Source organism: Otolemur garnettii, unplaced genomic scaffold, assembly GCF_000181295.1.
Source record: "Otolemur garnettii isolate 467f Iridium unplaced genomic scaffold, OtoGar3 scaffold00046, whole genome shotgun sequence".
In the NCBI taxonomy this organism is placed as follows: domain Eukaryota; kingdom Metazoa; phylum Chordata; class Mammalia; order Primates; family Galagidae; genus Otolemur; species Otolemur garnettii.
This window is the reverse complement of record NW_003852441.1, coordinates 1599675-1611869: the sequence shown is the minus strand read 5'-3', so window position 1 is coordinate 1611869 and position 12195 is coordinate 1599675. Positions and strand designations below refer to the sequence as shown.

At 57.0% G+C, this 12195-nt stretch overlaps 1 protein-coding gene across 1 annotated transcript; it reads right to left on the bottom strand.

The window, feature by feature from the left end:
• Positions 1 to 1840: 1840 nt before the first annotated feature.
• On the bottom strand, positions 1841 to 6595 carry RNF112 (ring finger protein 112). Its single transcript, XM_003791061.1, has 14 exons — positions 6316 to 6595; positions 6097 to 6137; positions 5002 to 5287; positions 4631 to 4837; positions 4363 to 4491; positions 4040 to 4144; positions 3746 to 3796; positions 3387 to 3443; positions 3235 to 3309; positions 3038 to 3155; positions 2752 to 2921; positions 2619 to 2672; positions 2456 to 2530; positions 1841 to 2364 (listed from the first exon to the last, which is right to left on the bottom strand). The coding sequence occupies exons 1-14, from the start codon at positions 6367 to 6369 to the stop codon at positions 1894 to 1896; spliced, it is 1893 nt and encodes a 630-aa protein (XP_003791109.1). The 5' UTR covers positions 6370 to 6595; the 3' UTR covers positions 1841 to 1893.
• Positions 6596 to 12195: the final 5600 nt, after the last annotated feature.

Sequence of the window (12195 nt, the reverse complement as noted above, 5' to 3'; positions counted from 1 at the left end):
CTGGCCCCCAATCTCTGAGCCTGCTAGCCCCAAGGTCTGGAAGGTTGTGTAGCTCATATGTTCACCAGATGACATTGGAAGGACTTGGACAGATACTTCCAGAAAGCCTTTCTCCACAAACACTACACAAAGTTAAGACCCTGTCCCCACCCTTGGCCCAGTTCCCATAAGAGAGTCACTCTCATCTGTCCTTAATCCCCTCACCCTCACCCTGGCTTTGGGAGTTCTCTACAATATGTATTTTGTCCCTAGCTTGTTAACTGCTATTGTTGAGCCATCTGTCCCTGACTGTGGCTCCCCATGTGTGCCCCTCTCCCCAACACACTGTTTCCCAGAGCTGATCAGTGGGAAGCAGGGGCTCTGTTTTAGCACAACTGACCTCAAGAAATAGCTCTGTGATCTGTGGAACAGCAGTAGCTTGGGGACTGGGACTTCGGGGTTCCCCTGCTTCTGCCGTCAGCCAGCTGCACAGCCTCATCTGAGATTTCCGCTCATAAAACAAATGCAGGATCTGCACGCAGTGGCAGTGGCTACTGTTGTAATTCTGAGCTGGCCAGGTGAACTCCCAGCTGGCTGAGCCCTGCGGAATTGGTCCTGGGTTCCTCCTTCCCCACAGCTTTACCAGGGCCTCCCCTTCATGCCTCTGTTCTGTCCTCTTGCTGGGACAGGTGCTCACTGACTGCCTGTTGACTGGGGCTTTGCAGGTGTTTCTCAGAGCAGAGACAAGAGAGAAAGAACCCCCAGTCTTCGTGATTGAGTGTACAAAGGTGGCCATGCACTTGGCCTTGGCCTTGGCCTGAGCCCTTCTGCAACCACCGAGTGGGGACCCTGACACTCAGCCCCTCAGATCATTCTGAAGTACCAATCTCCCCTGCCCAGTGCTGGAATTCTATGGCTCATGACCTCCTACCCTGAAGCCCCCTGGGGATGGAACTCTGTTTCAATAATGTACTAGGAAGCTGACGTTCATGTTTACATATTTTATTTTTCATAAAATAAAGAATAATGTGCCCACCTATCCTTCACAGCTTAATAGCCTACAAGTCTTCCTAATAGGACTTTCTGTCCCCTGGAGATAAACAACCCGCCCCGAGTTTCCTTCAGGGTGTGGTGTCTGGGGAACGGCGGCAGGGGCCTCTTCTGCAGCGGAGTGGAGGCCCCAGGGGGAGTGTGCTTAAGGATAGAATTTGTTCACTTTATTTTCCTTGCAAGACATTGATAGACTCTATTATAAAGTCTGTCTGCTTTAGCTCAGGATGCAGCTAAAGGTGTTATTCTTTGGCATTTAGCCAGTCATGGTGAGGGCTGTCCACAAAGGGCATGGCCCAGAAGAGGCCTGGAGGAGGCCCAGGCAGGGAGTTCAGGTCCTTGGGCTGTAGCCAGCAGTGAGAGCCACCTTAGTGCTGCTGGAGCCGCCTTGGGAAGTTTGGAGGCAAGTCTCTCTGCTCTGGGGTCTGGGCCCTGGCCTGCCCTGCCCCTGGCTCTGCTCAGTGCTCCCCGTTCCCCACCTTCCCCAGCCCCTCATCAAGTCTCCTGCTCCTGAACACCAAGGCCAGCCATGGGACAGGCCTCTTGACCACCTAGGGCTGGACCTCAAGGATAGTACCCACATGGTCTTTCTACCATCCGGGGACATCAGGGAAAAGAGCTGGGCAGGGTGATGGAGCCTCAGATGCAGCCTATCTGGGACAGCTACAAACCAGCCACAGTCTACAGCCAGCAACAGGCCAGGTATCCCCCAACTGCAGCCTCCCCGTGTTCCTGGAGCCACCTGAGCCCCTCAGCCAGCTGCTGGGGAGCTGTTCATTCAACCAGGGCAGTGCAGCACACGAGGCCCCTTCTCTTCCTCTCCCCCACCTCGCATCGCCAGCCCTTTGTCCCCTCCTGGGGTGGTTACTCTTCCTGGAGAAGGGGCTCTCGGTCCCCTTCCTGCACCCGTTCGTCCTCCTCCTTCTCCATGCAGCCCACAGTGGCAGCTAACCCAGCCCCCACGCCGCCCCCGACCACAGCGGCCCCAGTTGCCCCCACTGCAGCTCCAGCCGCCACCATCCCAGCCTCGGCAGCCAGCGCGGCCGCTGCCATGCCCGCGCCCACTACACCCCCCGCCAGGCCCATGAGCCCGGCCCCCACAGCGCCCCCCACAGCAGCCAGGTGGCCGCAGAAGCGCATCGTGTAGGAGTCCATGAAGGCCTTGGCTGTGGCCTGCAGCTCGGCCTCCAGCGCCTCCAAGGTCTGCTCTCTCCCCTTACATAGCAAGGCCACACCGTGGCGTGCCAGGATAGCATCTTTCTGGGTGGAGAGGAGGTTCCTCATGGTGTCAGGCAGGACCCGCAGGGCAGAGAAGATGCGCTTGGTGGCTATGTCCTAGGTGGGCAAAGGGGAGGAGGTGCCCTGACCAGGGGACCGAGATGTGCCCTCTGGCTGCACATCTACCCCCTGCCAGCCCAGGGCTCACCTGCTGCCTCACGTACTCCTCAAACTCCCTCTTGGCTGTCTCCACCTTCCTCAGGTCGTGTAGCTGCGCGGCCATCTGTCCACGGAAAACCCAGGCTGCCTCCCTCCTTCCTCCTCACCTCCCAGGGCACAGACCCCACCTCCCTCCCAGACCTGACCCGTACCTCATCCGGAGAGCTGAAACCGGGCCCTGTCCTCCCCATCCAGCCTGAGAGGTTCTGCAGAGACACCATTGCTGAGGTCAGGGAGAGCAGGGGACCAGCCAAGTCACTTGGGTCTCCAGGGAGTTTTTCACACCTTGATCTCCTGAGCGAGCTGCTGTCCCGTGAGCAGGCGTCGGTCCCCCCTGGCCATGGCGCGCCCCTCGTTCCAGTACCCCTGGCAGCGGCTCTTAGCGTGCTGGGGGGCCGCACTGAGCACATCCGAGACGTATGCCCTGAGATGGTGGTGGAGATTGTCATCTGCATCTGAGGAAGAGATTCCCATGCTGAGGAGATGGGGCTTTGAGAGGGATTCTTTGAGGGGTCACAGGTGCCCAGGAGAAGGGTGGGGAGCAACACAGGGGTGTCCTGGGGACACTCACCACCAGGGCTCCCTTGGCCTTTGTCCTTCCACTGCCTCTGTGGAGTGGGCAGGAGGTAACAGCGGGCCCGTCTCCCTTGGAGCAGCTCCTGGACCTTGGGATACTTGCCGGACAGTCTCTGAGAGAGAGGATGAGGGGAGCCCTGAGTTAGGAGACCAGCCTCCCTCACCTCTGCCCCTGCCCTGCACACTGCTCACCTGGAGGATGTCACTCACGTGCCTGTGTCCTGCCTGGCTAGTGTGGGAGGAGTCACGAACTAAGAGATCCAGGTGCTGGAAGAGAAGGGTCCTGACACCAGCGACTGAGGGTGTCAGGTCTGGGGCTGGTGATCCAGAAATGAGTGTCTTACCTGGATTGGCACCATCCCATAATGCTTGCCCATCACCTCGGCCACATGGACAAACATCTGGGGTGGGGCACAGAGAGTGTCAGTGCCAGGCCACTTCGAGGACAATGGTCTGCCCCAAGCCTGCCTCCCCACCTCCTGCTCCTGCAGTGGGAACCAAGCTTCCCGTTTCCAGCCTGGGATCCTCCAGCCTCTCCCTAAACCCAGCATCTCATACTTTGTCCTCTGCCCTCAAACCCACCAACCTAGTTTACCGTCCTAAAAACCTAGGCCAGAGAGGGAGGCACCTCATTCCCTCTGGTCCAGCCCCAGCCCAGGCAGCAGGCCAGGGAGGGGATGCCTGACATGGGCGGTATCCTCACCTCCAGGTAGTCCAGGTCTGTATCCTGCAGCTCCAGTGAGGTGCTGAGGATCTGGAACCAAGGAGAGCAAGATGCAAGAGGGTCTGCAGAGGCAAAGCCATCCTGGGAAGACCTGGGAGGAAGGGCCTCCCCAGCAGCCACACAGCACAATCTTCCAGGCCTTCTGTGGCCTGAGACCACCAGCCCACCTTCAGAACAACCCACTGCCCACCTTCACCGACTGGGTGCAACTTCCCCCCTCCAGGGGTACCCGACACCCTGTGAGATGCCTGGGCCCAGAGGTAGCACCCTGACCTGGTAGGAGCTCAGCATGGTGGTGAGGGCACACAACTTGATCCTCATCTCTCTGCTCAGCTCCGGGCTCATGGCATCCCCTGTGTCCACCAGGAACACAGCTACCTATGCAAGATGGGGGACGAACAAGAGGGCAGGCCTGCCTTGCTCCCCACATGCCCCCGCCCCCGCCCTCCTGCCTCTGTCCCACCCAGTCTTCTTGTCCTCACCCCACCATGTCCTTCTGATCCCGGCCTCTGTGTCCATCTCTGCTTTCTCTTGCTCCCGGGCCCCTCCCCTCCTTGAGCCAACCTTGGCCTCCTCCTGCCCTTCCTCCCTCTCACCTTTCTTCCTTCTTTCCCCAGCAGGAAGGGGTGACTCCACATCCATATGCCCCTGGTGAGGCTATTGCTTCCCCAACCACCCCCCTGTAAGGACCCCTCTCCTCTCGGCCAGCTGCCCTCGCTGGACTCCTGCAGGGAAGAGAAGGGAGGCAGCGGTTGGTCTGTTTCTTGTCCCCGCAGACGGGGCTCCAAACCCACACTCCTCCAACCCAGAGCCAGGTTTGCCCCCAGCCGTGCCCCTCCAACTTCTGCCCAGCCCGGCCCTCACCAGGCCCGGCAAGCCCCGAAGCAAGTGGCTGAGAAGGCAGGACTTCCCTGAGTGCTGCTCCCCCAGGACGGCGAGGAGGCAGACTGGGGTGTCCCTGGCCAGAGGGTGCTTCAGGCAGCGGTTGATGGCCCCCATCCTGAGTATGAGGCCCCCGGAGGCGCTGAGGCGCACCAGCAACAGCGGCTCAGCCCGCACAGTGCAGGCCTCCTGGGCAGGAGGAAGGGAGGCCCCTGAGCACCCCAAGTCTGGAGCATGTCCAGCCTGGAGCTCCTGCCCACCTGACGCCCGGGAACAGGGCTGAAGCCGCCCTCCTCTCAGACCTGACCCAGACCCCCCTTTCCCCCATACTGCCCTGAGGCCCCTTCACGGACCTGCAGCATGGGCGGTGGCAGCCGCTGCGGCAGAAGTTTCATCTTCTCCCCCAGGCTGCGGAGCCCCTTCTTCTGCTTGCAGATCTTGCGGCACTCGGGACAGCAGGGCGGCCCACAGCCCGGGGTGCGGTGCGTGCTGAAGCAGCGAGCACAGAAGTCATGGCCGCAGTCCAGCGAGATGGGCTCGCGCAGCCTCTCCAGGCAGATGGAGCAGGCAGGCAGCTCCCCGGGCGCCACGGGCCGGGGCCCCAGGCCCAGCTCCAACTTGGGGAACGGCACGTGGGACCTGTGGGGCAGGACAGACCACTCAAAACCAAGATGTCTGTCTGGCACAGGGCTCTGGAGGAAAGGCAGGCGGCCTAGGAGTGGAGGTCCTGTTTCCCCGGGGGCCTCCAAGGACAGTCAGAGCTGCCCCCAGAGTGACCTCTGCTCTTTCCTCACTGCCTTGCACCCCAAGACCTGGAGGCCCCAGAGCAGGGGCAGAGAGCAGGAGAGACTCTGACAGGGAGAAGGCCTGGTGGCCCTGGCCCCACCACATCTTACCCAAGTTCTTTCTCTCTGCTCTGAGCTGTCTTTCTGACAGTTAGGCCCCAATTTCCTAACTGTCCAAATGGAGGGGCCGCTGGGCTAATCATTGGAGACGATGCACATGCATCTGTCTGCCCAGTGACTGGTACAAATGCTCAGGAAAGTCCTGGCAGAAAGCCTCCTACAAGCAGGGGCCCCTCAGGAGGTGCTGCCTTCAGCCAGATCTCCCTAGGGGTGATGTCCTCTCCAGCCCCCTGCCATGGGCACAGCAAAGAGAGGGTGTCACCTCCTGGCACCCAAGCTGCCCGCTCTGCATTTGGGCAGATGGTTCTGGATCTCAGAAGATTCCTTCCCCTCTCTGCTCTGAGCTGGCATCTGCCACCCTGCAGCACCCACTTGCTTCTCCCTGTTCCTCCTTCCTCAGCCGGGCGGATCCAGCCTTGTGCTCCCTCCCCAGGGAAAGCCCTCCCAAGACAAGATGCTGTGGGCTGGGCCCCACAGGGCTCCTTTCCAGCCGACCTGCCAGGCCCACTGCACCAACCCCAGCCCACAGGCCCTGTCACTTACCAACTGTTGCTGCTGTTTCCCATGAAGCTCCGTTTTCTCTCCTTGGAGAGGAATTAAAAAAAAAAAAAAAGATATTTAGAACAGAATCCAGCCTTCTATCTTCCTACTGGGTTTCCAGGGCCCCTCAGCCTCCCTCCCCAGACCCATCCCCCACCCCCAGCAGCCCCCTCCCACCTCCACGCTCCCATTCTCCTCCCCATCTTAGGACTGAAGACTTGCCCGTTTGCCAAGCCGATGACAAAAGGAAGTGACTGACAAGGTGGGCCTCGGCATGGGAGGCTGGGATGGGAAGAGGGTCTGGACACAGCAGGAAGGCCCAGAGACCTTCAGTCAGAGGTAAGGATGGATTTTCTCCTGGAAGGGCTGGCCGGTTTGTGGCAGGTGGAGGGTGAGGTAGGGGGATGGTCTCCTGATTGCTGACTTCCCGTCAGAGCTGGAAAAGAATGTGACAGTCAGGAACGAGGAGGCTGCTGCTGGGCTCACCCAGGGGGAGGAGACAGGGCTGCGGGTACCAGGGCTCTAAGGAGGGAGGGATGGAGCCTGGCTCAGAATCCCTGGCAGAAGCTGGGATGCAGGCAAGCCGAGGTGGTGAGTCGCCATGGAGACAGAAGGGACTGATAAGGACAGGGAGGGGGGAGGGGTTTGAGAGAGAAGCCACGTGGGTACACGCAGCAAAGAGAAAGGAGTGCGTCCTCTGCTGGAGCCCTGGAGCAGCGCTGCCCTGCTGGGGGCAGGGTGGGCAGAGGAGAGGTGTGGGGGAAAAGGAGGGAGTGTCACGGGAGCTGACCTAGGGACAAGGAGGTCATTCAACCATTCATTTGCTGAGCACCTACTGTGTGCAGGGCCCCTGATGCCACACAGTGCACATGGCACTGTACATACCACCACCACCCCCGGTTCAGCCCCGTCACAGCCTTCCTCAGCACCCTTGGGCCTTCATGTCCCTGGTATCTGCCCTCCTAAAATGGCTTTCACCCTGCCTCAAATTCAGGAGCCATCTCTGGACCTTCTAACTGCCTCTTGGGCTGGGCTCCTTGCCTCCTCCCATCCAGTCCCCAGGGCAGAGCCAGTATAGATACCTCCGGCATAAGTGACCCCACACTCCTCAAACTCCTTCCATAGCTCCCTACTATCATCAGATCAAAATGTAACCACCCAGCCTGGGCCACACCCTTCCCTGCCTCCACACCTCTGTCTGGTGTTCCCTCTGCCTGCTGCCCTCTCTTCCCAGGCCGCTCCCAGGCTCAGCATAGGTTCCACAGGCTCCTGGACCCTCCTTGCCCCACCCTCCCCAGGGTGCCCTCAGGAAGGTCTTGGCTTGGACCCCTGACTCGTGACAGGCTTTGTGCAGCCCCACTCTGGAACCTGGCTGCTGTGGGCTCACTTTCCAGTGTGGGGCCTGCGCTTTACCTCCCTGAGCTCTGAGGCATCACGATTACCTGCCAAAAGCCAGGCAGGGGAGTTACTCTTCGGTCCTAGGAGGTAAGATGGAAAGACCTGAGGGTGAGGGGAATTCAGGCCCTGTAGAAGCTCAGCGGAGACCACCCCCAGCAAAGGGGACACCCTGAAACTTGGCAGATCGGTTCACCCTGGCATGTCACGGTGGTGTCTGGGGGGTTCAGATTGCAGGCCTGAATCAAACCCAGAGAAACAGTGCCAGAGATGCTACCTTTTCCCATCCCTCAGGGACAAGCCCCAAGTGTTGGGAGCAACGTCTCACGCTCCAGGGAGAAGCAGACTGCTCTCCGCTTTCAAGGCAGGAAGGAGGGCTTTCCATAGCCTTTCATCCTTGGGGGACAGAGAACATGGGCTTGGCCTCAGATTCAAGCTCTCCGCCTGCCTCTGTCCCAGTGTGACACCTGGTGAATTGCTGCCCTCTCTCAGCCTACATCTGCTCATCATCAGGCAAAGTTGTGGGGAAGCAGATGGGACAGCTGGCCTGAGCACAGTGTCCGGCCCTGGCGTACAGTTCTGTAAGACCCCCATTGGACGATGAAAAGGCAGTGCAGGGATGGAACTGAGAGCTCAGATCAGGGAGGCGAGGAGGGGTGCTGCTGTCTTTCTGAGCAAGGAGATGGGGAAAAGCTGTCTAGGCAGAGCAACCCACATGCCAGGGCCAGAGGTCAGAGGGCACGAGACCCAGCCTCAGGGACCCAGGGTGTCTGGCTGGCTGGAGGAATATGCACTGCTAAGATGGCAGCACCAGGACCAAGGAGCCAGGCAGGTGGGGACGTGTAAGACCTTGGTGGCCAAAGGAAGAGATGTGGATCTCGTCAGTGTCCCTGGGGGCAGATGTGTGTTCTAGCAGCCTCTTAGAGGCTGGCTGTGTAATTTGGGGGCTTGGTGCAAAATGAAACTTCAAAGCACCACCAGGGGCAAAAAAGTTCATCTCCCCTTCCCCTGGGTCCCACCACCTGGAGGAACTTACATGGTCCTGCTGGGACATGCTCAGTATCTAGACTGGGGTGGGCAAGAGGCCTACATTGAGTTTCAGCCTAGGAGGGAACAGCCACCACCTTGTCATACCTCAGGATACCAGGGGCCAATCCAGCAATCCGCAGTACTTGAGCCCCTGTTTAGGCCTCCAGATGGAGGGGGCAGCATTGGTAGGAGGTCCAGGGGGCCAGGAGCGGGCAGGCAGGAACTCATGCAGGGAAGACAGTGGGGCACGTGTGAGCTGGGCCCCAAGCTCCCAGTGCGTGCCCCATTTTCTTGTCAGACCCACTCACAAAACACAGGCTGAAGCTAAAATCATTGGGTTTCAAGAAGATGACCACAGAGCACTGAAGGCCAGACCCAGGGCCCTTCTGCGCTCTGGCCTTGAATGACTGCACTGGTTGTGCACTGTGAAGCCGGCACTGGTCAGTCTGACTACTCTGTGGACAACAAACTAGAGGGGCAGGGCTGGAGGCAGGTGGGGAGGCCAGGAGGGTGGTTGGGGAAGTCAAGGCTACAGTGGAGGGGAGACCTCCCAAGCTTCCTTAAGCAATCCTCTTGCTTCAACCTCCTTAGTAGCTAGGACTTCAGGTACCCACCAGAACACCTGGCTAATTTATCTGTTTGCTTGTTTGTTTGTTTTTCTTTCTTTTTTTCTTTTGCAGTTTTTGGCCAAGGCTGGGTTTGAACCCGCCACTTCCGGCATATGGGGCCAGCACCCTACTCCTTTGAGCCGCAGGCGCCACCCTCATGTTTGTTTGTTTTTTGAGACAGAATCTCACTATGTTGCCCTGGGTAGAGTACTATGGCGTCACCCCTCATATCAACCTCCAACTCCTGGCCTTAAGTGATTCTCTTACCTCAGCCTCCCAAGTAGCTGGGACTACAGGCACCCACCACAACGGCCAGCTATTTATTATTATTATTTTTTTGTAGTTGTCATTGTTGTCTTTAGCAGGCCCAGGCTGGGTTTGAACCCACCAGCCTGGTGTATGTGGCCGGCATATTAAGCACTGAGCCACAAGTGCTGAGCCAAGTTATTTGTTTTTAGTAGAGATGGGGTCTCACTCTTACTCAGGCTGATCCTGAACACCTGAGCTCAAGCAAGCTCTCCACCTCAGCCTCCCAGAGTGCTGGGATTACAGGTGGGAGCCACTGTGCCTGGCCTGATGCGGATTTTCTTCCTGTGTCATAGCAGGGTAGACGTCATCACAGGGGCCCAGGCTCATCCTTTCATAAAGGAGCCCACTCCCAAGACAATGGTATTAATCCATTCACAAGGGCAGAGACCTCAGGGCCTAATCATCCCTTCAAGTCCCACCTCTCAACACTTGCTCTGAGGATAAAGTTCCTGGCATATGAACTTTGGGAGGCACATTCACGATCATTCATCTTCCATCCACCCACCCATCCATCCAATCATTCATTCTCCATTCCTCCATCTATCCATGCACTGATTATCCATCGAGATAAATGCATTGCCTACCTATTTATCCACCCACCCAATCATCTGTGTTCGTTATCCATCCTTTAATCCATTCACATATCCACCTTTCATTTCTTATATTCTTTCATGCATCCATCTCCCAACTACCTACCCTCCATCTCTCCATTCATGTACACGTGCCCAGCTTCCTCCACCAAACACCTGCCTGTGCCTGTTCCACCCATCCACATGTCTACCCACCCACCACCCATTCTTGCCCTTACCAATTCATGCTAACCATGTATAATACAAATACATGTTGAGCACTAGGCTCCAGGCATCATAGGAGGCCCTTGCAGGAGACTTCTGGTCTATGTGGGAGACAGAAAGGCCAGTAGACAAGCCTGTGATAAGCTCTCTGAGAGGTGGAGTGGGGGAGGTCCGGGAAGACCAAGCAAAGGCACCTTGCTCAGCCCTGGGCCCCTGGGAATGCTTCCTACACAAGCAGCGCCTGAAGGATGACAATGAGGTGGCCAGGCCAAGGCATGAGGATGGGCAGAACTTCTGGCAGAGAGGCCAGCTCATGCAGTAACCCAGAGGTGCAAGGCAGCCTAGTTGGAGCATAGCTTGTGAAGCGAGGAGAGGTAAGGGTTGGCTGGTCACACAGGGGCATGTAAGCCCTCCCATCTCTTGGTGGTGAGCTGGGGGCTATGGTTGCCTAACTGCCCTGGCACCCACGCCAACATGACTGCCTCCACACCCTGGGTCCTCACCTGGGCCCTGAGTCTCAGCAGCACCACTCCCCATGGCTGACCTCCCCCTCCCCACCCTATCCCCCAGCCCCTCACCCAGGTTACATCCATGCCCAGCCCCTTCATGTGAGCCTCAGAGGCCAGGCCACCCGACCAGTAGCAGGAGGGAAGTCAAGCTCCCCAGCTTCCCTTTCAAAGCCCCCCACCATCAGTCTGGTCCTAGACTTCCTGAAATAATGATTGACAATAATATTAACAACACAAACATCCACCATTTTTATTTATTTTTTTTCAAGCATCCAATATTTGCTTAGTAATTTAGGGTTCACAATGTGTTGTCATATGAGCTACTACAGGCAGTCCCTGGGTTACAGACAACAGGACTCATGGCGTTCCACACTTACAGACAGGCTCCCAAGGCTTCCTGTCAGGATATTTTATAATTAAGTTAATAATTGGGGAACAGATTCTTCTGTGCATGTAACACCCACACAGGGGTCATTGGGCAGCATCTTCATGCACTGGCTGCTACACACACCATCATTTCCATCACAACTTTTTTTTTTGAGACAGAGTCTCACTATGTCACCCTCAGCAGAGTGCCATGGCGTCACAGCCCACAGCAACCTCAAACTCTTGGACTCAAGTGATTGTCTTGCCTCAGCCTCCCAAGTAGCTGGAACTACAGGCACTCATCACAATATTGGCTATTTTTTTGTTGCAGTGGTCATTGTTTAGCAGGCCTAGGCTAGGTTTGAACCTGCTAGCCTGGGTGTATGTGGCTGGCATGCTACCCACTGAGCTACAGGTGCTGCCCTTCATCATAACTTTTTCTTTTCCCTTACAGAGTCTCACATTGTCACCCTCAGTAGAGTGCTGTAACGTAACAGCTCACAGCAACCTCCAATTCCTGGACTTAGGCGATTCTCTGGCCTCAGCCTTCTGAGTAGCTGGGACTACAGGTGCCCGCCACAACGCCCAGCTATTTTTGGGGGCTGGGTTCGAATCCGCCACCCTCGGTATATGGGGCCAGCACCCTACCCACTGAGCCACAGGCGCCGCCCTCCATCGTAACTTTTAAATTTCATTTTGTGAGTCTGTTTATCCTTATGAGCAGGGCTCCAAAGAGAAAGTCCAGGAGAGCCTACAGCGAAGAGAAAGGAAAGGTAATGACGATGGAAACAGAAGTAGAAATAATTCAGTGTCTGAGAAAGGCCAGATAACACCGTTCCCTGGAAAGTGTCAGGCTTCAGTTGCTCGATGGTTAGAACAACTATAAGAGGTGGAGTGAGAACAGTGAAGGCTGCACGTGAAAGGCAGTGCTTCAATGAAAGCATTAATTATTACTAAGCAGCATGTGGATTAATTATTGAAATGTAAAGGTTATTATTGATCTGGTTAGAAGATCACAATCAGCCTATCAGCCTCCCCGGGATGCCACGTCAGATGACTGCTAACCTTTAATATTCTTTTTTTTTTTTTTTT

Coding starts and splice junctions, on each gene's coding strand:
- RNF112 (XM_003791061.1), bottom strand. CDS start 6,369: ATGCCGAGGCCCACCTTGTCAGTCACTTCCTTTTGTCATCGGCTTGGC. Junction 4,492..4,630: donor TTCGGGGCTTGCCGGGCCTG/GTGAGGGCCGGG, acceptor TCTTCCCTGCAG/GAGTCCAGCGAGGGCAGCTG. Junction 2,922..3,037: donor AGGCCAAGGGAGCCCTGGTG/GTGAGTGTCCCC, acceptor TCTCTTCCTCAG/ATGCAGATGACAATCTCCAC.